We start from the raw sequence: 24,674 nt of genomic DNA, 5'->3' as shown, positions 1-24,674 counted from the left end.
GTGTTCAGTCACCAGGCTGGGACAAAAGAGAAGATGTTAAGATGAATGGAAATGCAGTCAGTGTGGCAGAAACACACACTCACACACACACTCTCTCTTTGTAATGTCATTAGTAGAGGAGATGTTTCCTGCTGCTTTGATCTGATCTGGACTTTATCAGGATGACCTTACCCACTTGTCTTTAATAAGGCAAAGAGATGGAGAGAGACAGAGAAAGAGAGAGAGATGTCAGTTGACTGAAATGTTTGTTTATTTAAAAAATATTCAAATTGCATTTAGATTTAATTATAATTTTCACCCACATACCTGCAGTGGGGTTAATTTTGATTTCGTTTATTTGTAGGTCAACATTAAGTCAGATTTCCACTTTGGAATATATGAATATTTGTTCTTGTACTGTTGACTTATCTTTGGTGAAATTAATGATCTCTTTGCTTTCTTTTTTCCTCTCTTCCTATCCCATGTGCCCTCCCTTCCTCCCCCCTGATCCCTCTTTTGTTCTTGGGGTCAATCCTCCCCCCTTCTCCTCCTTTTTTTTTTCTCCCCTCCACAGTCGGCCGCTGAAGAAGGGATTGTGGATCTGACAGAGCGAGACGGGAGCTTCACTCGGCCTCTCACTTTGGATTGTGAAAGAAACACACACCCACCAACTTAAAGCGCACTGTTGTTTACTCCTCTCCACTCTCCAGAGGGTCTGGGAGGTCCCAGGAGTGTGTGTCTGGTTTGGTGCGAAAGGTCGGAGAGTGTGTGTGTGCTTTTTTTATGTGTTGATGAGTGTGTGGGTGTCTTGCATCACTTTTGATGGGACATTGAAAGATGTGTGTGTCACAGCGTTGGTGGATGGGCTATAGGGGACTGTGGTGCTCCGCCCTCCCCCTGATCCTCCTCCTGCCTCTGTTTGCTCTGGGAGCTATCCACATCCCCAAAGCATGTGAGTACCACACACATCATCAGATATATAAGTTGATGGAGATGCTTGTTCCAGATGTAGTTGTCTCCTTTCAGTATTTGAACACGTTCCAGTCTAGTTGTCCTGGAGTTGTCAATAGAAGCGAGAGGGGACCGCTGCTTCAGGTTTTCCTTTAAACATGATCCATATAGTTACAGAACACAGAAACACACTCTCCCAGATTAAGCCATATTTTGTCTGGCATTTTGACATTGGGGACAGGTCTAAATACTACAATACCCACGGGCCTTGGCTGCTGTTGCTATGGTGAGGAAGCGGGTCACAGCTGTGAATTTAAACGTGAGCCAAATTAGGCTGCAGATTGTGTTTTCTGAACACCGCAGTGTTTACTACCTCTCAGCCATTGGTCATGCTCACATGACTGCATTTCAATCTGACTTACTGGATTGTTCCAGCTGAAATGCAATTTGGGAGTTAAGGCCTCCCCAGAAAATTGTATGTACCCAAGCTTGAGCCCACCTTTCTATAACCAGACAGAATATGGTTGTTACTGCCCAGAGCTGCTGGTGCTGAAATTGCTCCTCCCACTTCATGACTCGCTTAACACAAGATGCTCCCAGACAAGGCAACAATAACATAGGTTTATGTCTTAATTTGTTCACATTTTGGACACTGATGCTATGGAGATGCAAAAATAAGAGGTGTGTCAGAGTCAGAATACTTTAAATTTGGCTCTGTAACTCTTTGATCAAATACTTCTTGCCAAAATACTCTTTGGGAGTCACAACTGACTTCTCCGCTTCAGTTATTATGGCTTGTCCTATTTCTCATCAAAGAGAAGGAGTTGTTCATTATTTCATTCAACCCCCAGAGTTTCATTCCTGTTCAAGCGTTCTCTACAAGAGTTCCTTCACCAGTGCCCCAAATCTCATTGAGCTAATTCTGTGTATGAGCGACGGAACAGGATTTTTACTCCTGAAACCAAAGGTGCTCGAAATAGCTCATCCCATTTATCACCTCCACATGCATTCACACATTACAGCCATAAAGAGACCGGACTCAGATTCTTCATTAAATTCATATTAGTCTGTGACACATGACCTACAGCAAAGAGAAAAGGATGGAAAGAGAAACTGTACCTCAGTAGATAGATGTTAGATATATAATAATTATCAAGCCCCACGCCCTGCTGAGTCACTGTGGGTAAACAAATCAGGCTATTTCTTCGTCTACCACACACACACACATACACTGTTTACTTTAGTACTTTTTTACTTCCTCAATAATTCATGGATCCAAAAACAAAGCAAGCTGCTGTTCGTGACAACTGTTTATTTTCACATCAATCTGAAATTAATGACTTCTTTTCTTCTTCTCGCATGTCCTTTCATTTGTTCTGTTCTTTGTTTCCTGGAAAATAAGTAAATAAGGCCTTGACAAAGGGGGCAATTTAAACACATCCACATAAGCACAACCATAAACACACTAATCCACACAATCGGGTTAGAATGACCTGCGTTCCCAGGGGTTGGGTTCAGAGGTCAGCGGGCTCAGCCATGAAGGTCCCAGAGGAGGAGAGGAAGAGAGGAGGAATCAGGTTCAGCTTGACCTTCAGTAAACGACCTTCTCTATTGGGTGTGGCAGAAAGAGCGAGAGAGGAAGAGATAGAGTGGAGAAGAAGAAGAAGAGGGGGATAGAAAGAAGATGTAGAATTGGATTGATGCTGAAGGACTTGGAAGGTGAAGAGATGAGCAGAGAAAAGAGAGAGAAGAGGATGAAAGAAACAGAGATAGTGGGTGAAATATGGAGACGCAGAAGGGGGAAATAAGGAGAGAGGAAAGATGTAAACTGATCCGGGACGCCAATGAGTCTGAGTCAGAAAACCAAGAGGAAGGCAAATCCTTTAGACGAGTCATTACAGTGCCATGGTAATTCTAATCAAATAAATGCTCCCGCTCTGAAGACAGCATCACCAATGAACACGTCTTCAGCAACTGATTACACCTCCAGAGTTTGTGTATGTCTAACCTTGTCTGTTTCCTTTCTGCTCTCCTGTCACTGCTTTCGTGTGGACAAACAGATAAAATGCATAACAGTAAGTGACTCTCCTTCCTGCCGTAATGAACGTGTGTGTGTTGGCTCTGGACCACTTACATCAGTGCATTCCCACAAACCTGTCGTCTGTGATAGATGCAGTCCATCAGTCCAATCTGTTTTACCGTCCTCTGTCTCTGCGGTCACCCGTTGCAGAATGTGACGACCTGCTCACCAACGCCTGATTATATCGGCCTCATAGACACAGACTAGTTAGGTTGAAAACAGTCACAGCAGAACATTCTCTTGCCCGGGCTGTTTTTTCCCACACTGACAGGAAAGTTAAAAATATAATATCGCCGTCAGGAAGAAATAACGATGCTTCTCCAACTTGTGTGCTTCTCCAGAACCACATGAATTATGCATTTCACTGACATCCTTCTATATTAAAGCAAAATTCAAGTAATAGTCAGTATTTTTTGCTAGGTGCTAGATGGGACTAAGTATTACTATATACGGTATGTTCACAAATAGAAAGCATCAGACAGGAGCCTACAGGTTTATCATTCAAAGTGAAAATGAGGAAACTGCCTGGTTTGTGCTAAGGTCGAATGAATCCATCGATGAATCCTTTTATTAATGTCCTCATCTAACTTTAACAAAGTGTATTTAACAAAATGTCAGAATATTCCTATACTAATATCTCGTCTTCTCCCGCTTATCCGGGTCCGGGTCGCGGGGGCAGCAGCTTCAGCAGGGAAACCCAGACAGCCCTCTCCCCAGCCACTTCAGCCAGCTCCTCCGGAGGAACCCCCAGGCGTTCCCAGGCCAGACGAGAGATATAATCCCTCCATCGTGTCCTAGGTCGGCCCCGAGGTCTCCTTCCGGTGGGACATGCCCGAAACACCTCTCCAGGGAGGCGTCCGGGAGGCATCCTTACCAGATGCCCTAGCCATCTCAACTGGCTCCTCTCGACGTGGAGGAGCAGCGGCTCTACTCTGAGCCCCTCCCGTATGTCCGAGCTCCTTACCCTATCTCTAAGGCTGAGCCCGGCCACCCTGCGAAGGAAACTCATTTCGGCCGCTTGTATTCGCGATCTTATTCTTTCGGTCATTACCCAAAGTTCATGACCATAGGTGAGGATTGGGACGTAGATCGACCGGTAAATTGAGAGCTTCGCCTTTCGGCTTAGCTCTCTCTTCACCACGACAGACCGGTTAAGCATCCGCATCACTGCAGATGCCGCCCCGATCCGCCTGTCAATCTCCCGCTCCCTCCTACCCTCACTCGTGAACAAGACCCCGAGATACTTGAACTCCTCCACTTGAGGCAGGACCTCCTCCCCGACCCGGAGTAGGCAGTCCACCCTTTTCCGACTGAGGACCATGGCCTCAGACTTGGAGGTGCTGATCTTCATCCCAGCCGCTTCACACTCGGCTGCGAACTGCCCCAGCAAGAGCTGAAGGTCGCTGTTCGATGAAGCTAAGAGGACCACGTCATCTGCAAACAGCAGAGACGAGATTCTCCGCCCACCGAACCCGATACCCTCCCCCACCCGGCTACGCCTAGAAATTCTGTCCATAAAAACTATGAACAGAACCGGTGACAAAGGGCAGCCCTGGCGGAGTCCAACCCTCACTGGGAACAGGTCCGACTTACTACCGGCTACACGGACCAAACTCACACTCCTTTGGTACAGGGACTGAATGGCCCTTAGTAAGGAGCCATCCACCCCATACTCCCGGAGCACCCCCCACAGGATGCTCCTGGGGACACGGTCGTAAGCCTTCTCCAGATCCACAAAACACATGTGGACTGGTTGGGCAAACTCCCATCTCCCCTCCAGCACCCTAGTGAGGGTGAAGAGCTGGTCCATGGTTCCACGTCCGGGACGAAAACCGCATTGTTCCTCCTCGATCTGAGGTTCAACAATCGACCGGACCCTCTTTTCCAGCACCCTGGCGTAGACTTTGCCGGGGAGGCTGAGGAGTGTGATCCCCCTATAGTTGGAACACATCCTCTGGTCCCCCTTTTTAAAAATGGGGACCACCACCCCGGCCTGCCACTCCAGGGGTACTGCCCCCGATGTCCACGCAATGTTGCAGAGACGTGTCAGCCAAGACAGCCCTACAACATCCAGAGCCTTGAGGTACCCAGGGCGGATCTCATCCTCTCCCGGAGCTCCACCGCCGCGGAGTTGTTTCACTACCTCGGCGACTTCTGCCCCAGAAATTGGACCACCCAACCCCAGGCCCTCCGGCTCTGTTTCCTCTATGGAATACGTGTTGGTGGGATTGAGGAGCTCCTCAAAGTATTCCTTCCACCGCCGGACAATATCCCCAGTTGATGTCAGCAGCTCACCACCCACACTGAAAACAGTGTGGGCGTGTTGCCGCCTACCACCCCTGAGGCGCCGGACGGTTTGCCAGAACCTCTTTGGAGCCGATCGATAGTCTTCTTCCATAGCCTCACCGAACTCCTCCCATGCCCGAGTTTTTGCCTCAGCGACTGCCTATACTAATATATATAACATAATAAGAGTCACTACTGAAAATAGCAGCACTTTTGTACTCTTCTGGATCATTTCATGACTTTATCTTTCACTGCATATAACTGGAATCATTAAATCTAATCTCGAAATCACACATTTGCTAGCAATTATTACCTTTCATCTAAATCTTCTAACAAACCGTAAAAGTAATGGATAACAATTTAAACAATCTGTTAAATATTTTCTGCTTCCTGACTGACAATTTACCACATTTCTGATATTTTAAGTAGTCAATTCAAGAAACATTTTTATGGATAAATATTTTTGTTGTTGATGTCAGTAACATCCCACTACCTGTCATGTGTCCGACAGGTAGTGGGTGTCAGTGAGATGTCATTCAGCACAAAAAACTCAGTGCCCTGTACAAATGCAGGCTCAGTGGCTGACCATAGCCTTGGATACGAGAGCCAATACATCTGTATGGGTGACTAAAAACATAACTAATGCTAAATATAAACCATGTGTAGTGGTTATCATAGCTGAAATCCCAGCGCTCTTTTTTCAATATATGTGAAGCATCACTGTGCAATTTTATCACACCCACCACAGTTTTTCAGATCTGCATTCGATCCTGGCACAACGCTGAAATTTACTCTGAATTAGATACTGAAGTGTTTAAGTTTGTTTGTTTTTTGTTTTTTTATCATAGAAGCTTTACTGGTGTCATATTTTATTTTGCAAACATAAGGCAAATTATTTCCAGTAAGTGCTAACTCACTCTGTTGCATAATAGGCTGAACTGGCAAAAAGGAAACAGTTCACTTAAATGCACATTGCTGATTAGAAAAAATAGTCAAGCTACTTATTCAGCCAACATAATACTTCATCTATTAGTCCGAGTAGATTAGTCTGGCCTCTTGATGAAGAAAAATGTTTCTGTTTAGGGGCATGATCTGATAATTGATTATCATGATAATCACTGCAAACATAATGGTTTACATTTGCTGATTCATACGGTGCATGACACTGGGTGTATGAGATTTTTGGCCGCCACTATTTCTACTTGTTGGTTTGTCTCCCTGAGCTCATTTGTAATTACTGTGCAATCACTCGTACGCCCAGGAGGATTTCATTATTGTGTGTATGTCTGTGTTTAGTGTCACAGCCTCCGTTGCTGACAGAGATGCCAACATCGTACACAGCCTTTTCTCGAGAGGACATCTATCTGCCCTGTGAGGCGTCTGGAAACCCGACACCCATGTACGTACTCCAGCCAGACCCGTGCGTCGTTAAGCCAGTGTGTGTGTGTGCATGTGTGTGTGTGTCAGTGCGATATGCAACACAGAGGACAAATTTGATGCTTGTCCTCTCCCTCCGTCTGGCCTTTTGTTGGCATGGCGATAAATGTTCTTCTAATGAAATTACAGCGAAAACAGAATTATCTCTGCTTTTCCGCTTCTCTTTATCTTTTCCATACCTCCCACTCCTTCCTGCTTCTCCTCAGTCCCCCTCGTCTCTCTCCCTCCACCTGACTACCTGAGTCTTTCTTTCTCGAATTCAAGATTGGATTTTAGTATTTTAGATCAGTCTTTTATGTTTTTTTTAGGGCCGGGACTTTAACGCGTTAATTAAGATTAATTAATTACACAAAAATAACGCGTTAATTTTTTTAACGCATTTTAATCACACTTATTTTTGCACCGCGGAACGTTTCTCACTGGATGAGTTTCGGCGGACCGATTATACTGGAGCACCAACTAGCGATCATTACCAGTGTCCTCAACAAGCAGCGGGTGCTGCCGTGAGCCCCTCTCCCGTCCCAAAGCACTCACAGGCGGTCAGTCTCTCAGTAGCCCCGCGCAGCAGCGGTCAGAGCAGAGAGGGAGAACCACGCCACCGCGTCCAGACTGCAAACGAATGACGCATGCGCAAAGCTGCCGCTGATCGCGCCCTGGTTTACAGAGCGGGATGTAAATGTTTCTTCACTGTCACACTAAAATAAATAATAAAATAATAATCCATTTAGATTGTTAATTTTGTCAAGTAAAAACCGTTTGTACAAAAAATGTTAAAAATATTCTAGTTATGGCAAAAAATGCTCATGTTCTTCTGTGCCTGTGACTTGTAGGCTAGAAACTAAACCAAACTTAAGAAAACTAAAAAACAAAAAAAAAACTTAAGTTACTGTGCCAGGGTGTCTCTTTAGAGTCATTTTGCCAATACCAAGCCCGGATAAAGGAGGCGCGTTAATAATACAGCGTCCATCACAATTACATCCAAAAGGTAAATTATGCAAATTAGCCGATGACGTCATTTAGCGACTTCTAGCGACTTTTAGGACAGCCAATAGCTACTTTCCTTTCCTGAGGAGTTGGCAACACTGTTCATTACTTCAGACAACAACAAACCACAGTGAACATGAAAGAAGAAGCTGATGAGACCGCTTTGGTTGGCCCCGTGGATGTGAAATTTAGTCATTATTCAATGGTATACTAAAAATCCATATGAAAAAAATTACTTCTCACTGTTCTCAGGTCAAATATTTATATGCGATTAAAATGCGATTAATTTCGATTAATTAATTACAAAGCCTCTAATTAATTAGATTAAATTTTTTAATCGAGTCCCGGCCCTAGTTTTTTTACAAGTGTACTCCCATTTTGAGGATGCAAATTTTTTGTGTTCCCAGACCACCTTAACGACCAGCATTTTAAAAAATGAGACCCAATTAGGATGTAGCTGCATTTCAAAGTCCAGGCAGATGAAATGCCAAACTGTCAAACTGTTTTCATCCCAGTTTTACAACGATCGTCTGCGTTAAACTGACAGAACCGCTGCAAAAAACTATTTGAAAAGTTGTTTTTGGAAACTGGAAAAGAACACTAAATACTCTGCATGTGATCTGATGAGCCATCGGCCTATCAGTCGCTAAGTGTGGCTAGTTATTTAGCAAGTTAGTAGATGATTGCTGTCAACTTTGCAATTTTTTTTGTGCATAAAGGGCGCTCGTAGCAGTGAGTGCTTCTTTATGAATCAGCCACAAATGCATAGTTTGAATCAAGGTTGAGTGCTGCTCTTTAAACTATTTTCCTCTGGAAAGCCACTTTGTTGCAGCAGCAGTTCAGCTTCATGGGATTTTGAACTCCCACAGATTAGAGATTGAAGCATGTTTCTGTACCCTGACTATACCGGAGATGTCATTTTTACAATCAGGAGTTAGTCTGTGGGGATGCAAGTGTTTATCAAATATTTATGCACAGATTCAAGAACAAAAAATTCAGATATTGTGTATATTTGTTTTGTATGAATTTCTTTTAGCACCCACATCTCCACAGTTTTCAGGATAAAACTGGTTATATCAACAAATCTAGTCTTTACTGCATCTCAATACTTTCTGATTGACTTGTTATGTCTGTGGCCACTCTTGTTACGTTCTCCGTGCCATTTAAAGTATTTGTTGCTGTTAAATTGTGTTTAAAGTGTTGATGTGCTGACAGCTGTTCTCTCCTCTGTCTAGTTTCCGCTGGGTGAAGGACGGGGAGAGTTTTGAGCCGGAACGCACAGGATCCGGGACGCTGAAAGACCTAGATCTGAATAAGACCCTGGACTGGTACGAAGGGTACTACCGGTGCTACGCCTCCAACACCCTGGGGACCGCCATGACGCAAACAGTAAAAGTCATCGTTGAGTGTGAGTCACACGCAGTCACACATATACTGTGCACTGTAAATACAAATGCACTCAGTACGGTGGTCTTCACCCATGCTGATTCATGGATATAACGTAAATGAAATGTTATGAGGGATATACAGTAAGACACACAGGCACATTTCACTGAGTCAGTGAGGTTGACTGGGGCCATCTGTTCTGCTCGCTCATCTCTTGTTACCTTGGTAACCATTTCCTGGAAACAGAGCCGTGACATCACTTGGTCGGGAAGCTGCATAGAGGTTGCCAAGCGTGAGGCAGTGCTGGGAAGTCAGTGTTTCACCTGACCGTGTTCAGCCTCCAGTAAACACACACTGGTCACTGATAGAGGAGGAGATTGTTTGTCTCTGTTACAGTTTCAGCTTGCGTTGGTGACTCTGCTCAATTGAGGCTGTGGAACAGATTATGTTCTTGTTTGTTAGCAAATCAACAAAACAACAAATGAGACAAAACTATACAGAATACGAGTAAAAACGAGCAAGAGGTGGTAAATAAATAAAACAAATAAACCTAAATTAAATCCAGTATAACCCAGAATGCTTCTGTTGAACAAAATGCTAAAACAGTGGCAGCCAGCACCCTTACTCTAATAACTGATAGCTGATGAAACATATGCAAGTTTTAACATTCATTAAACATGGTTCAGTCTCCGGCAAGTTTAACAAGTGTCTTGGTACAGCAAATGAACAAAACTAAGTGTCTACGGAGAACACAAAAACTGGTAACCAAGTAGACACAGAAATAACAAAGCTATATGTACATATGCACTGGCAAGTGATTACAGATACATAAAGACAACAAATAGTCACTCAAGGACAGAACAAGAGACGTTGAGACTAAAACTATAGGCACTACTCAGGGTGCACGACTAACCTCAACCAGCATTCGTCTTTTGAGTGTGAATATAAAATTGATCAATAATATTGCATTTTAGGGTAACAGATCTTTAAAAAAGGGAACTGGGGAAAGCCCGATGACTAATACAGAATGCGCGATGGCAAATGGTTTACTATTTATAATTAGTTGGATACATTGCTTAAAGCTTGTCTGATCAATATTTCTGTACATATAAGGGATCGCACAAACCCACTGAGAAATATTACTGACTCTGCAGCTTCCGTCAGCTCTGTGAACACACAGCAGACCTACGGGCACAGTCAGCAACCAGCAACCAGCTGGTGAACATAGTGCTGATAAATAGCCACATATGTCCCTCAGGAGTTGATAGAGACCAAAATCAGAGCTAAAAGAGTGGGGGATGTTGGACTGGATGGAAGCTGAAGCTTGTGATAATGTTAGATTTGTGAATAGCCAATCAGTTTATATGATTTAACATGCAGGATGTAAAATGGGGAAGAAACTGTAGCTATTTTTTGTTTCATTTCTACCTGTAATGGATCTCATAATGCATGCGTTAAAGAAATACCAAATACCATGTACAGTGTGAAGCAATCTGAATCCACAGAGAAACAAGTTTAAAAAGGAAAACTGCAAAGCAATCTTCAGTTTTACCTTATTTTACTCTTTAAACCACATGCATGTCTCCTCATATTGTCTTGTGTCTCTTTTCCTCAGGCCTTTCCTGTTTTATGTGAATCACCTTGTGTTGTGTTGCTATAAAAATAAACTGGCCTTGCTTATGAAGGAGTTCTGACTCATTGCAGACTCCCTGCAGAGTTTTGCTGCATCATCTGCCGCTTCCTGAGCAAAATTGTTCTGCAGCACAGTAAATGCAACACAGCGTTCGTATCTTCACAGAATCCAACTGAAGCTTGAGGCGATTAATCTTAAACCAGTTCAGTGTGAAAGATGTCGAGATGTTGTGTTGAAGCATGTGAAGTTCCTCTTAACTCATATTCTGTTGGTTTGTGTTTCAGCTCAACCAGTTCTTCAAAAGCAACAGAAAGCACATAAGAGTGCTCACGAGGGAGACGGCATCATCCTGTCCTGCAACCCTCCTGAAAGCTCGACTCCTCCGATAATCCACTGGCTGGACAAGAGTGAGTCTGCCTGTCATTGTGGCTTGACGTTTTCTGTCTGTGTGACAGACAGACACTTTGTACCTCTTAGTTGTCCGGTCGGCATGTCTCTCAGCAAGCTGCCTCTGTAAGTCACTAGAATTGCAGTCGCTTTAAAGAATTGTGTAAAGCTCAGAGTGCCGGTGGATGGATTTGCATCACAGCACTGCACTGCAGACGATTTCCACTCAAACTAATGAATGCAGCACTGTCAGCTGATGTTTCTGGACTCTTTATATATTTTTTTTTTTCCATTCCTTGTCCTCCCATCTCTTTCTCACTGTCTGTCTCATCCTGATGAAGTAGAACCTTTTAAGTTGTCAGATTAGTTTAAGTCACAAACTTAAAACTCAATTCTGCAGTCCACTAAAGAGAGTTGCACAGTCACCGGCTTTGGCATGGCGGGGCAAGTGTCTTTGGGTGGAGCATGAGCTTGACTATCTTAATGCTAACCATTAAAGACACGCATGGAGAGCTGAGGAAGCTCACTCTGAGCTTATTTTGCTGTTTTCCTTTTCCTTTCCTCTACAGGCCTGCTCAGAACATCTATCTTATGGATATTTGCACCAGATTCATCAATTTAACATAGAAACAGGTTGCACCGATTAGCGTGGACAGTATGGGATGTTATTTCAGAAAAAGAAACAAAAAACACATGTACAGTAGTCAGTGATGAGAGAAACGATGATCCCATTTGAATTGTGCCATGAATTCCACGTGATCCATGTGATGAGACATAGTTCAAAGAGCCTTTTCAAACTAAGCTAAATCCTCCTTCAAACTGTGACTTTTTTTGTCTTTTAAACTGCCACTATACTATAAGTCATGACACACTTCAAACTGCTGTTGTGTGGCGGGAATTCTCTCTATTACACTAAAAATAAAATAAAAACATTCCATCTTCCATTTCTAATTTCTCTGCTTTGTTATGATGTCTTCACCCTGTTGCCTTCGCTATAATCTAATTCTCCTGGCCGTGTTGTTCTTTTCAGAAATGATTCACGTTACGCAGAGCGACAGAGTGACGGTCGGCCTCGATGGGAACTTGTACTTTGCCAATCTCCTGAAGACTGACAGCAGAGACGACTACATCTGCCATGCCCAGTACACAGCGGCCATGACTATTCTCCCTGCGACTGCCGTTAAACTCACTGTGATGTCCAGTGAGTGCACACACGGGACGGCAAACTCATGAACACAGATTTATATAACTAACAGGACTCTCGGAAGAACATTCATTGAACTGGATGAAAGTCAACATGCATTGGATGCAATGTTTCTTCCTTACTGTTAAAAAACAGTAGTAGTTGCCGCCTGGATAGTGAATGATTCAGCTCTCTAACTGAGCTGCTGTCCTACTTTAATTAAACTGTTTTAACACTAGTAGATACAAATGAGAAGAGCTTCGGTTCTCTTTGTCATTGCTTTTGCAAATGTAAAGAACTAAAGACAGAACAAACACTTCTTCTTAAACATGTTATTACTTAAAGAGAAAGAGACAAAAGATAGAAAGTTGAAGCTTCAAAGGCAGCTACTGTATATCCTTACTAACAGGTACAACTGCATACTCAATACACAGGCTCCTACATTTCCCATGATGCAACTTACTTTAATTAATTAGACCTTTCCTGCTTCCTGCACACCCACTTCTGTCAAACCTCACATCTCCGGTTAATAGTGAAGTCTGTTTTAAAACCGTCAATGCTCAATTTATAGAATGTTAATAAAAGTTAAACATGTATCAGTTTTATGTGCGCCGTACATTACAGTTCAGCAGGTATTGATTTCATAAGCGCTCTCTCTCTCTCTATGTCTCTCTCTCTCTCTCTCTCTCTCTCTCTTTTCTCCTAACCAGATAGGGATGTCAGTCACGGCAGAAAACCCCACTTTATGCGTCCTGTCAACCCGTCCCACACCTCGCTGTTGGCCCTCAGGGGTCACAGCGTCATCCTTGAATGCATCCCCAAAGGCCTGTAAGGATCTCAGTGTGTCTTTGTTTACAAGTGTGTGCAGCACACGCTGTTCATGATTGTATGTGCGCTCCTCCACCTTTTATACATTTTGAGTCATGCACTTTCCTGCACGTTGTTGGTGTACGTGAAGAACTTATAGAAATCCGTAAACCAAGAGGTCGAATGGCAAGTGAGCAGCTGCTAATCCTTTTCATGAAAACATTTTCTCTCTCCTGTGTTGCATTGCTCCTTAGTGTTTCCTCTTCCCCTGAGAGTCCTTCTCCATGACAACAAATGGACTCTCCTTATAATTTTCTCTTAGCTCTGAAACAAGATTTCACATCGTTAGCAATATCGTCTGCAATCATTCAACTCTAATTTCCTCCGTAGCGCCTCAATCACTTATTGCCTGATCAATCCTCTCTCTGCCTGTTTCTCTGCTTTTCTTTTCCATCTCTGCAGACCAACGCCCAAGGTGGAATGGAGAAAGAAGAATGGTAGTCTGGAAGAGACAAGCGGCAAGATGGATAACCACAACCACTGGCTTCGCTTTGACCACATCACCCAGGATGACGACGGGGAGTACGGATGTGAAGCCAGCAACATATACGGCAGCATCACACACTCCTTCACGGTCACCGTGGAAGGTAGGCTGCTCAGCATAAAGAGACATGCTCCTCTGTTCTGAGTGATCATCTGAGTTTTGGATGTTCAATGGCAGAAAATAGAAAGAGGACACTGTTGCTGCGAGAGGCCATAAAACAGTGAACTTTGAACATGTTCAGACTAAAATTAAGGCCAGGAAGTTTTCACTGCTGGAAAATGGCAATCCACCAATTAAATGGGCTATTTATTAAGTTGAGAGACTTCCAAAAGGTTTTAATAAAAATTTGTCAAAACCGATATTGCATCCTTCAATTCCCATAATGTAACTTCATAGCATTTTTAATACAGTTGTGAACTGGGAGTCAAAATCACATTTTCACTTATGCTCTATGCTTTACAGAATCTGGTGTTTATGAATTCCTCAATTACAAAATGTGCATTTTGACGAGAAACTGTCACGTGAGCTGCCAGTGGTGCTAAAGAGCTAAAGACGTAGAGAAAACTTAAGATGGAATCAGCAGCTTCAATCACCATTCAGATTTATGTCAGTGGTTACGTTTACATGGACCATAGTTCTTCAACCTGACTGAAAACTAAATGAAATGATACGATAAGATGTGTGTTTACATGCCAGGAAACATCTATCAGAAGAAGCTTTTCTGTCCACTTTGGAGCATCAAATCTGCCAAGAAACACGGAAATCATTCAGTAGAGGAAGATGACTGAGATGGACCTATGTTCAGCATTGCTGTCCACATGGATTCTTGCTTTGTTCATATTTTCAAACACCATCAGGGTTAATTTCTAACTGAGCTCCCCTCAGAACTCACTGCAGGCATTGAACATAAGGCAGTTCTACCACTAACCAGTGAAACTCCTTGCATTTTTTTCTGGCAGACACATCTGGCATGACATAGCTAGAAAAAAGGCTTAGTGGAACACTCAATCGAATTATTGTTAGACTAATTATTTTCAGCTGTATGACAAGTCAAATTGTCTGCCAGGAAAAGGCCTAGTCATGATGATATACTTAAAACATCCTACGTTTACAGCTACATATCTGCGCTGATGCTCCAACATCGGTGAAAGATGTATTACTGATGCAGCTGACTGCTTTAAGTTCATGCCTTTGCTTGAGTTTTGTTGTTTTCATTGCTGATTTTATTTTAAAAAATAATAAAATATAATTATAATATAATTAAACTTTATGATTATGTGAAATTCTTTTTGTGTTTGTTTTTGTAGCGGCTCCTTATTGGGTGAAGGAGCCCCAGAACCTGCAGTATGCCCTTGGGGAAACAGTTCGACTGGACTGTCAGGCTGAAGGCATCCCGACCCCCACCATCACCTGGAGTATCAACGGCCAGCTGCTCTCAGGTATGCCAAGTTCCTCAGTGAACTGTGATCTCTGTTGAACGCTGAGGATGTTACTGCTTTTCACATTTTGTATCTTTAAATAACTTAAATAGTTGGGCCACTCAACTCCATCCACCCTTCCCTTTAATTCACTCGTAGCTTTATTGGATCATTATATTAAAGCTTGATAGCCACAGATAGATTTCAGGGAAGAAGAGAGTGACCATTTCCTGGCTCCGGGTAGTCCATCTGTCCACTATAGCAGAGAGCCTCTTAGCTCAGATGAATTAAGGAGGAAACTTTTGTTCAGATGGACTCAGATACTTGATTGACTCCCAGGGAAAGGGAAAGAGAGAGTGAACAAAGACGTTTAAGAAGGGAGAAAGGATTAAGCAGAGGAAGGAAGGTAGCAGTAATGAAGGAAATAGGAAGGAAAGTTAAAGAAAGAAAGAAAGAGGCTGAAAAAGACGCTGAAAAGTTCATCGTTGCCTCCTTCGAGTTCCAGATCTAGTCTGAAACAGGAAGTGGACAGAGGTCAGTGTGTGGACCAGCTGCTGTTTCTTGGTTAAACATTTGTCTCAGTTTGTTTCTGTTTGACAAACTCACAGTATTGTCCGACTGTTCAGCTCCAAACTCCTTTTGTGACCCTCTTCACCTCCTCCCCGCCTCCCCCTCTTCTTTCTCACCCTCGATGCAGACGTTGACGACGAGCCTCGTCGGAGCATATCAGGCGGCGTGTTGATAATGAGGGACGTCGAACTGGCGGACAACGCCGTGTATCAGTGCGAAGCCAGCAACGTGCACGGCTCCATCCTCCTCAACACCTTCCTCCACGTCGTCGGTACGTACGCCGTCCGGTGTCTTGCCGTCCTCTCTGTCTGCCCCAGACTGCTTCTACTTCTAACGTGTGACTGATTAGTGATCAGCGGTGTCTGTGCCTGTCAGAGCTCCCTCCTCAGATCCTGTCCTCTGACGCGGTGGTGTACAATGTCATTGAGGGCGGAGACATCCAGCTGCACTGTGAATCTTTCGGTTCGCCGCGACCACACATTACATGGTGAGACACACACAGTATGAATGTCTGAAAACACTGTCACGATGGAAAGTACATTCACTGAAATAAATGTCACCTTTCTCTCCTATGAATCATATAATGTGTAGGTTGGGAACCACAGGACTGAAGTACCAAAATATTTGTGATATTTGTTCACTAATAATAATCTAGTAATAATCTAAAAATGTGAAAGGACATTTCTCCACAGAAAAGGGGCTTTCACTTCATTGTCCTACTAGTGTTTTGAAAACTTTGTAGCAGAGGATAATATCAGGATTTGAAACTTCAAATTTAAGGTTTGTTTGCACAGTCAGTTTAGTTTTGCACATGAGATGTGTCTGGAATGATCCTGTACTGAACAACGGTAACTCGTTTCTCGACCTTGATCCCTACTTTGGATGAAGCAGCGCCCCCGTGTGGTTGCATTGACAGAAAACACTGTGTAGCTCTTGCAGTGTCCCATGCAGGACCTGACCACACCCAAATCTGGCCTCACAGAGCAGCAAGCAGGACATCAGATGGCTGAAGTCAGCCGTAAAGCACCTCCATGTGTGTTTTTATGCATAAATGTATACACTTTCCCTCCAGGAGATGTGTGAAAGCAAAGGGGTAACAAAACAAAACCTTTAGGTTCGCTTTGATGACAAACTCCTCAGACATAAAAGATACAAAATCATTCCTGTGTGCAGCCACCACTAACAGCACAGATATGGCTTCTTTCACATCGGCAAATCTTTGGGGCAGTTGTGAAAAAAGTGTGATGGTCTTTTACTAAATGAAAGCGGCTAATTCTCGTTTACTACTGTCCTGCATTCGAAATCTTACTGAAGCAAATGCACAGAGGTAAAATGTACCCAAAGTCAAAGTGTTCTGCTCTTAAGGTTTATTTTGAAATTTTGTGACATTCATTTTTAATACTTAAGGATATAAATTTGAGTCTGGAGCTTTCTTTACACTGTTCACTATATAGATTGTGAGAGAGTGAGAGAGTGTAAGTTTTACAGTCTTATCCATTACTCCAAATTGATATTGCCTTTTTCCCTCCTGTCTCATCATTTATTGATCTCCTTCAGTCTATCATCCATTCACTAATCGGCCAGGAAACACTCTTGCATTGATCGAGTTGTTCTGCTTTTGTTGTGGTATTCATTTCTGTGTGTCTGACGTTGCAATGAACCCTGAGAGACTCAGGAGAGCCAGAGGTGCGTCGATACTGATTAATGTATGTAAGGATCTATATGTTTACCGTCTTCGTGTGTGTGTGTTGTCTGCAGGGAGAATGTGGACATGGTTCCTCTGCTGTCGGACCCTCGTGTCTCCCTGCTGACCAACGGGACAGTTGTGCTGTCCAACGTCAGCTACGCTGACAGCGGAGAGTACACCTGCTCTATCAGAAACTCCAACATCTCTATCACTGCCAACCTGGAAGTCTTCAGTGAGTCACACATGTAGCTTTGTGCCAAGCAATCACCAGGAAAAATCTGTGAATAGAATACAAAACATCAAAAGTTTATTCAGGTGTGAGGTGCTTTCCAATATGCCTGGACTGTATTCTCCTGTTCCATCAGATCGGACTGTTATAGTGACGGATCCTCAGGACATTCGTGTTGTCAGAGGAACCAGCGCTCTGCTGGACTGCCACTTCTACCGAGATCCTCGGCTGCAGAACTACCAGGTTGTGTGGAAGAAAGACGGACACAAACTGCTGGAGTCGTCATCAGATGACAAGTAAACTCACACTGTGACGTTTCACTCCACCCCAGAGCTAAAGCACATTTATATAGAACAACATCACCACCTCTGTCCTTTTGTTTTCCCTAAAAGCTTTTAATGGGGTATTGGGTGCATCAAATATAAATCACACACACTGTTCAAGTAACACAAGATACACTAGGTTTGCTATTGATTCTCCTTAAACTTCTGTGTGTGTGTAGGTACACTATGTTGGAGAATAGCACGTTGAAAGTGACAAACATCCAGTTGGACGACACCGCACGGTACTCCTGCGAGGTCATCACTGAACTGGACCATGTGAATGCCGTTGGCTCCATCACTGTGGAAGGTATGTCACTGTGTGTGTGTTTGTGGGGGTGTGTGTGTGTGTGTGTGTGTTTGTGTTTAGCAATAATAGTTTTCTGTTGGACCCCCAGCACCACCGGATCCTCCCAGCCATTTATCTCTGTCTAATGTTGAGGACCACAGTCTGACTCTCAGCTGGGCCCCAGGATCCTCACACAACAGCCCCATCACAGGTACTAACTGCACATACACACGTACAGAAACACAAAACACACTGTGTGGCCATGCTTTGAATTTGTATGTCTAAATGTCCGCTTTTGAAATTGCTGGTTTGAAATCCCCTGCATTAACAAGGAACTACTTCAGAACTAATTTGGGAATGTCTTCAGCTGAGAAGGTTTACACTGGCACAAAACATAAACTCTGTGGGAGAAAAGCTGTCAGATAAAAGTATTATAGACATTTCTTGGACAGCTGGGTTCATGCACAAAAGAGCTGACACATGGTTCAGAGCTGACGGAGAATTGCCTTTTAAAACAGATGAAGAGGAGCAGTTAGGCAGGACAGAGTTAAGATCAGTTAGGAAGATATGACAGATAGCTAAGTTGACAAAGCTGTTTTATTCATTGTCACGGATTTTTCGCAACTTCTAATAGAAAGATCTCAAATCAAAGGTTATGTCTTTGTGAGTTTTATTGCATCAAACAAAGGTATACCATTCGCGAAGGGGAAGAGAATTATGCACAGAACAACACAGGCTGGTTCTTGTTCTCTCATATAATATTATAATTTCTGTTAGTCTGCCCAGCAACAGTGTAACCCTGAGAAGGTTGTCGTATATCAATTGTCATCTGGGATGCTCGCGTGAGAGCAAAAGCAGAAACAAACACACAGAGAGGTCCGAGCCATCTCTGCATCCCTAAATCTTACTCCCTAAACTGTCACAGTCGCAGACACCTTCCCCCCTACACACATACCAGTCAGCAATCAGTATTTTTCCACTACATCATTCATAACAAAATTCATAAAGAAGAAAAAACGCTAACAAGCTGAAAGAAAATAAAATCTTCTCCAGGGGGGAGGAAGAAATGTTTATGATCAGAAGGTCAGTAGATTCAGCTCAATGTGCAAACTCCTGCTAAACCTCAGAAACTCAGAGACCAGGCTGCAGTTCACAAACACAACCAAACAAGCTGAAGAACCAGCAGTCAAAAGCTATCAACGGGAAGAGTGGAGAATAAAAATGCAACTCTTGAGCCAAAGGCACCACTTCGGCTGGTAAGCATGGTGGAGCTTGTGGTGTGGTTTGGGCATGCTAATGGAACTAAATGCCCTGGCACTTATTGACGACTCCACCGCGCTGATGGAAGCGGCTGGATGAGCGCAGAGATATACGAGAGTGTTCTGTGAGTCTCATCTCAGGGCAGTGGTGTTTCTTCCTGACTAGTTTCCATTCAAAACTATCAACCTGCATATTTAAATAGCTAACTCTGCACTCTGAGGAAATACAGAGGATTCCCTCTTAGGATAATAGCCTTGTTTGTCATATTTATTCAATTTAATGCACAAACATAACAAGTTATTCTGGTTTGTTCAGAAACTATACATAACTAATGTCCTTCCAGAGTTCATCGTGGAGGCCCGGGAGGAGCAGCAGCACACGGAGTCAGGGAAATCAAGGTGGGAGGAATTGAAGAGAGTGCCCGGGGACTTCAACCATGCGCAGCTGACCCTTCGCCCCTTCTCCATCTACCATTTCCGTGTCATCGCTGTCAACAAGCTTGGCCAGAGCAACCCCAGCAATCACTCAGAAAGACACAGAACACCACAAGCTGGTAAGTTGCACTGTAAATAAAAGAAAAATATCCAAAGCAATGCAGTGAATTTATGGTTGTGCAGGCAGAGTGGGTTCAAGTTCCACCTAGGGAATGTAGCAGAGTAGCGCAGTGGAAGTGTGCTGGGCCCATAACCCAGAGGTCAAAGGTTATGCTATGTTACCAGCTTTTGGAGAGCTGTGGTTAGAGAAGCAGCTTTGGAGCCAAAGGGTCACAGGTTTGCATCCCCCCACATCCATGGCACTGGTTCCTTGAGCAAGCACCTAACTCCCAAACTGCTTCCCCGGCGCTACACAGATGGCCGCCCACTGATCAGAGTGTACATACTACTGAGTGAAGAAATGGATGGGTTAAAAGTAAAGAAAGAATTTCCCCATGTGGGATCAGTACTGTTCAAATTATCATTATTTATTATTATGAACCCAACGCAGATGTGTCAAAAACTGCTATTCCCCAAATGACCACTTGAGGCTGTCTCCAAAAGCCAGTCAATCTCCATAGACCTCCAAGTTAAAACGTCCAACATAAATACACATGTTCCTCGCTGGGTAGAAAAAAAAAAAACATACCTCATGCCACCACTCGTGACAACCTTACGGGGAACATTATAACATAACTCACAGGTTTAAAGTTTATCAAAGCTTGAATTTATGCAGAATTAGGGTGTGACGGCTTTGAGTTATCTGCCTCTGAGTCACCTCTCCACTTCAGCTCAACTCATGCTTCTTTTCGTTGACCAGTTTTGAAAGCAGGAGTTAGGTGGGGTAAGACACGGTCAGGATGGAGACCGACAGAGCCACCACAATGAGCTTTAAAATGATCTTCGAGATACTTATGGGGGACGTATGGAAGATGTGTCGTATACAGTCAAATGTTCCTGTGGATGAGTAAGCATGTTAGACCTTAATGCAAAACACATTGTAGGTGAAGGCAAACAACAAAATCCAACCATGGTGGCGCTGCAGTTGCATAAATATTTAGATTTGCTTCACATTGAGGCATTCTGGTCCGCACTAAGATAACTATTTCTGTGTTTGGGGAAATTCATTTGCAAAGTGAATTCCTGCAAAAACCTGAGCTGGTGAACAATGTGTTGTTTATCGATTAAACAAAAGTTGAGGTGTTGTTATAATGATTTTGTTAGCTTTGGACATCTCTACTCCACGCTTCTCGTCTACATGCTAAACTAAGTTAACCAGCTGTTGGTTGTAATTTCATAGTGATGGGCAATCAAAAAACACATTTAAGCGTTTTATGTCTTTCTCCCACTTCATCTTTCTCCAGCTCCCGACCTCAGCCCCACTGGTGTTCGCAGCATCACCTCAGACCCAGGGACACTGATCATTACATGGGATGTGAGTACTTCAGTCTGCATGCATGTGTATGTGAGCATCCTCTAAAATGTGCTCAAGTCTGATCCAAACGAATTTTTTTGTTGCCTCTGCAGGAGATGGACAAGCGTTTCCACAATGGCGAGGGCTTCTATTACAAGGTGTTGTATCGGGAGGCCGATGGAGCCAGTCTACAGTGGTTGACTGGCAACGCACAGTCTCCACCGTTCATTGTGAACGACACAGGAACGTACAAACCATTCGAGATCAGAGTCCAGGCTGCCAATGGAATCGGAGCTGGACCGGAACCAGACGTCACGACTGGACACTCCGGAGAAGACAGTACGTCTGCTTTGTTGTGTTGTGATTTGGTTTGTGGCTGAGAGCAGACTGTACAGTTACTTAGTGAGATAACTGCTCTCAGTATCTGAATTATGTGGGGGAAAAAAGTCAAACTCATAGGAGAAAAAATATAGTAATGAAGCTAACTAACTTGTCTTAGGGCCAAACACTTCACTGTCCATATATTGGAAGGACAAGCCTGTCTGTGTGTACGCTTCTATATGTAGACACAAACACATTCATAGAAATACAGCTTAGAAGGCAACAAGGGCAAATACAAATGCTGTTATGTTAAATCCTTGCTTATTGTTATTATTACTGCAGCCTTGATGATGTGTTGCTTGCTTCTCCATCTCCATCCAGAGTAATCCTCTCTGTGTTTCTTCTCTCAGCACCAGAGGAGGGTCCCACTGGAGTTTCAACCACTGTGATGAACAGCACAGTCATAGTGAGGTGGAACGAAGCCCAGAAGGTCCGAGGTCTGCTGCTAGGATACAGGGTACCAGTTATTATTCATTTGGTGGGGAGTTCAACTACAACTGTAGATAGCGCCACCACAAGGCTGCTTTTAGGGCATTTTACTCTTGCTTTTCAACAATGAGGCCTGGATGCAAAATTCATTTGCATTTCTCACTTCAAGACAATCTATCAGGGAAAGTTCTGGAAGAAAAATATTTAAAATGATATCCATTTTTCCCAGTTCATTCTGGTGCAAAGCTAGAAATATCTGGAGGAGATTTGGGTGTCCTCCAAAATCTGTATTTTGTCATTCTGTAATAACAAATGGTTAAAACAACAAAAATCCCATTTAGGAAACTGGAACAAGAAGATAAAAGCTCATTACTTGTTTCTTTGCCTTCAACAGATCTACATCAGGTGGCTGGGTCTTCAGGAAAGACGGAGCCAGAGGTCACTCAGATCACAGCACGACGAGGAGGAGAGAGGCCGCAGAGGGACAAAGGAGTACAAGGACAACTGGGTGGTGGAGGTTGATGGCTCCAAGACCTCAGAGGAATTGACTGGTCTGCGCCTCTTTTCTAAATATGACGTGGTGATGACTGCCTTCAACAGCAAGGGGGAGAGCCCTCCCTCCGCGCATCACGTCTTTGACACCCCAGAAGGAGGTGGGTCTATAATAGTGACTTGATGTTAGTTTAGATTATGCAACACATACTCCAAATTCCTTCAACCTTAACTAGTTGTTAACATGGTAATTTTGGTTATAGTTATTAAGTTAATTATTAATCCGAACTCCAAATTGACAATTTAGTATAATTTATGAGACTGTTTTGATTAATTGGCTATCTTTTCCCTTCCTAGAAGGGTGGTGCCCCGAGGTGATCTAGTAATTCAGATCCAATTATTTAATAATAAATAATTATTTTTGATAATTATTAATTATTCATGATAGCCAAACCCCAATACTGAGTGCCTTAGTACCCAGGCCCAACAGCTGTATGAAAGAATGTCATGAGAGATGTACTGTAGGTGCACACGTCTTAATCTGTCTCAACACTATAACCATTTGCTATCATATCGCCAATCATGGGAAGCACTAAAACCATTTTATAAAATCTTCTGCTCTGGAGCACTTTTGTACATCATCCAAATATCTTTATTTTCTTCATGATAACTGTCTTTGATTCAAGAAATTCATGGGATATAAAGAAATAATGTGAAAACTTAGCCTGGAAGCCAGAACAGCTTCCCTACCCATGATTTATTTCATGGCGGAAAGTTGGTCTGGAACCCCTCTGTTGGGAACTGATTATGATTCTGCAAAGATCTCCTGGGGCAGTCAAACCGCTTTGGTGGGCTTTATGTGGTAATGAGCAGAAAAGTAGCAGTGGCATAGTTGTACATGTCATCTGAGTGCCATGGCGTTGAATTTGGGTTCGGGTAAGACTATCCATCCATACATTCATACACCGTACATACATTCATAAAGAAGAAACAGCAGAAGAATAAAATATATATATATATATTTAAAAAAAAAAGAAAAGAAAAATGTCTGCTATATATATATGTCTGCTAAGTGTACTTTCTATCATAAACCTTTGATACAGGTGGTAAGTTCATTCATTTAGAACTTTCATTTAGTGCATGTTTCATAGTACCATGCTTATTGTAAAAAAATCCCAAGACAATGTTTTCTTTGTTTTTTGACTGCACAAACAAAAGTTAGCTTCTTTTATAATAATACAACCTTAATAAAAAGATGAAAGTGAACAATGTTTCAGTCTTTTGTTTTCTCTTTCTTCTTGGTCTATGTATCCATGCCATGTTCCAGCCTGTTGTGGACATTATTTATAGGATCTGATTTAGCCTCACATAGATCCAAATAGGGTGATGTGTCATGGATTTTCAAGGTGGGGTTGGACCGAAATGCTGGACAATAGGCGAAGAGGCAGGAGTAGGCAAAAACTGAATTTAATTAAACAAAAAGGAAACACAAAGCACTGCTAAGATGGCAGGAGAGCCAAAAACAAAAATCAAAACTTTCTAAAAGACATAAACGTAACATCACAGGACTAGAGACAGAAAACACTGGGAACACAGAGAAACAGTGGAAAACAGTATGACGCAACAAGAAACCAAGAGGAAGGCAGGGCTATATATATATATATATATATATATATATATATATACACACACAGGGCAGGGGTCGCGTTAACCGAATATTTTCCGTCATTGACCGTTTTTTTTTTTTAAATATGACGGAAAAATCTGAAGGCTGTCCGTCATTTTGACAGATTGCAATTCACACCCCTGACCACTTGGTGGCGAGTGGCCTTATTAATTGTCTCTTGTCTCTCATCGAAGTTTGCGTTCCAAACATCGCGGAACTTTGGTCGGTGCACGATTTCTTGGTACACCGATTACACTGATGCACACGTCAGAGCTCGGCTAACCATAGACCAGGGGTGCATCCGAATACCCATGCAAACGTACTGTTCAGTAGGCGAGACGCAGTACGTCACAGTAGTAGTACGTCCGAATTCTTAGTAGACATCGACT

General features: G+C 43.1%; 1 protein-coding gene across 1 annotated transcript; it reads left to right on the top strand.

The window, feature by feature from the left end:
• The first annotated feature begins 833 nt into the window (after positions 1 to 833).
• LOC311494020 (neural cell adhesion molecule L1-like) lies at positions 834 to 23,812 on the top strand. Its single transcript, XM_084552859.1, has 19 exons — positions 834 to 931; positions 6,593 to 6,695; positions 8,953 to 9,125; positions 11,021 to 11,143; positions 12,154 to 12,324; positions 13,017 to 13,134; positions 13,576 to 13,760; positions 14,965 to 15,096; positions 15,773 to 15,916; positions 16,021 to 16,132; positions 17,404 to 17,564; positions 17,698 to 17,857; positions 18,064 to 18,191; positions 18,280 to 18,381; positions 19,774 to 19,983; positions 21,268 to 21,338; positions 21,431 to 21,656; positions 22,049 to 22,155; positions 22,522 to 23,812. Exons 1-19 carry the CDS (start codon positions 841 to 843, stop codon positions 22,801 to 22,803), a joined length of 2,799 nt encoding a protein of 932 aa, XP_084408985.1. The 5' UTR covers positions 834 to 840; the 3' UTR covers positions 22,804 to 23,812.
• Positions 23,813 to 24,674: the final 862 nt, after the last annotated feature.

Source organism: Chelon labrosus, assembly GCF_963514085.1.
Source record: "Chelon labrosus genome assembly, chromosome: 10".
NCBI lineage: Eukaryota > Metazoa > Chordata > Actinopteri > Mugiliformes > Mugilidae > Chelon > Chelon labrosus.
The sequence above is the reverse complement of the archived record's forward strand: the minus strand, read 5'-3'. Positions and strand labels throughout refer to the sequence as shown.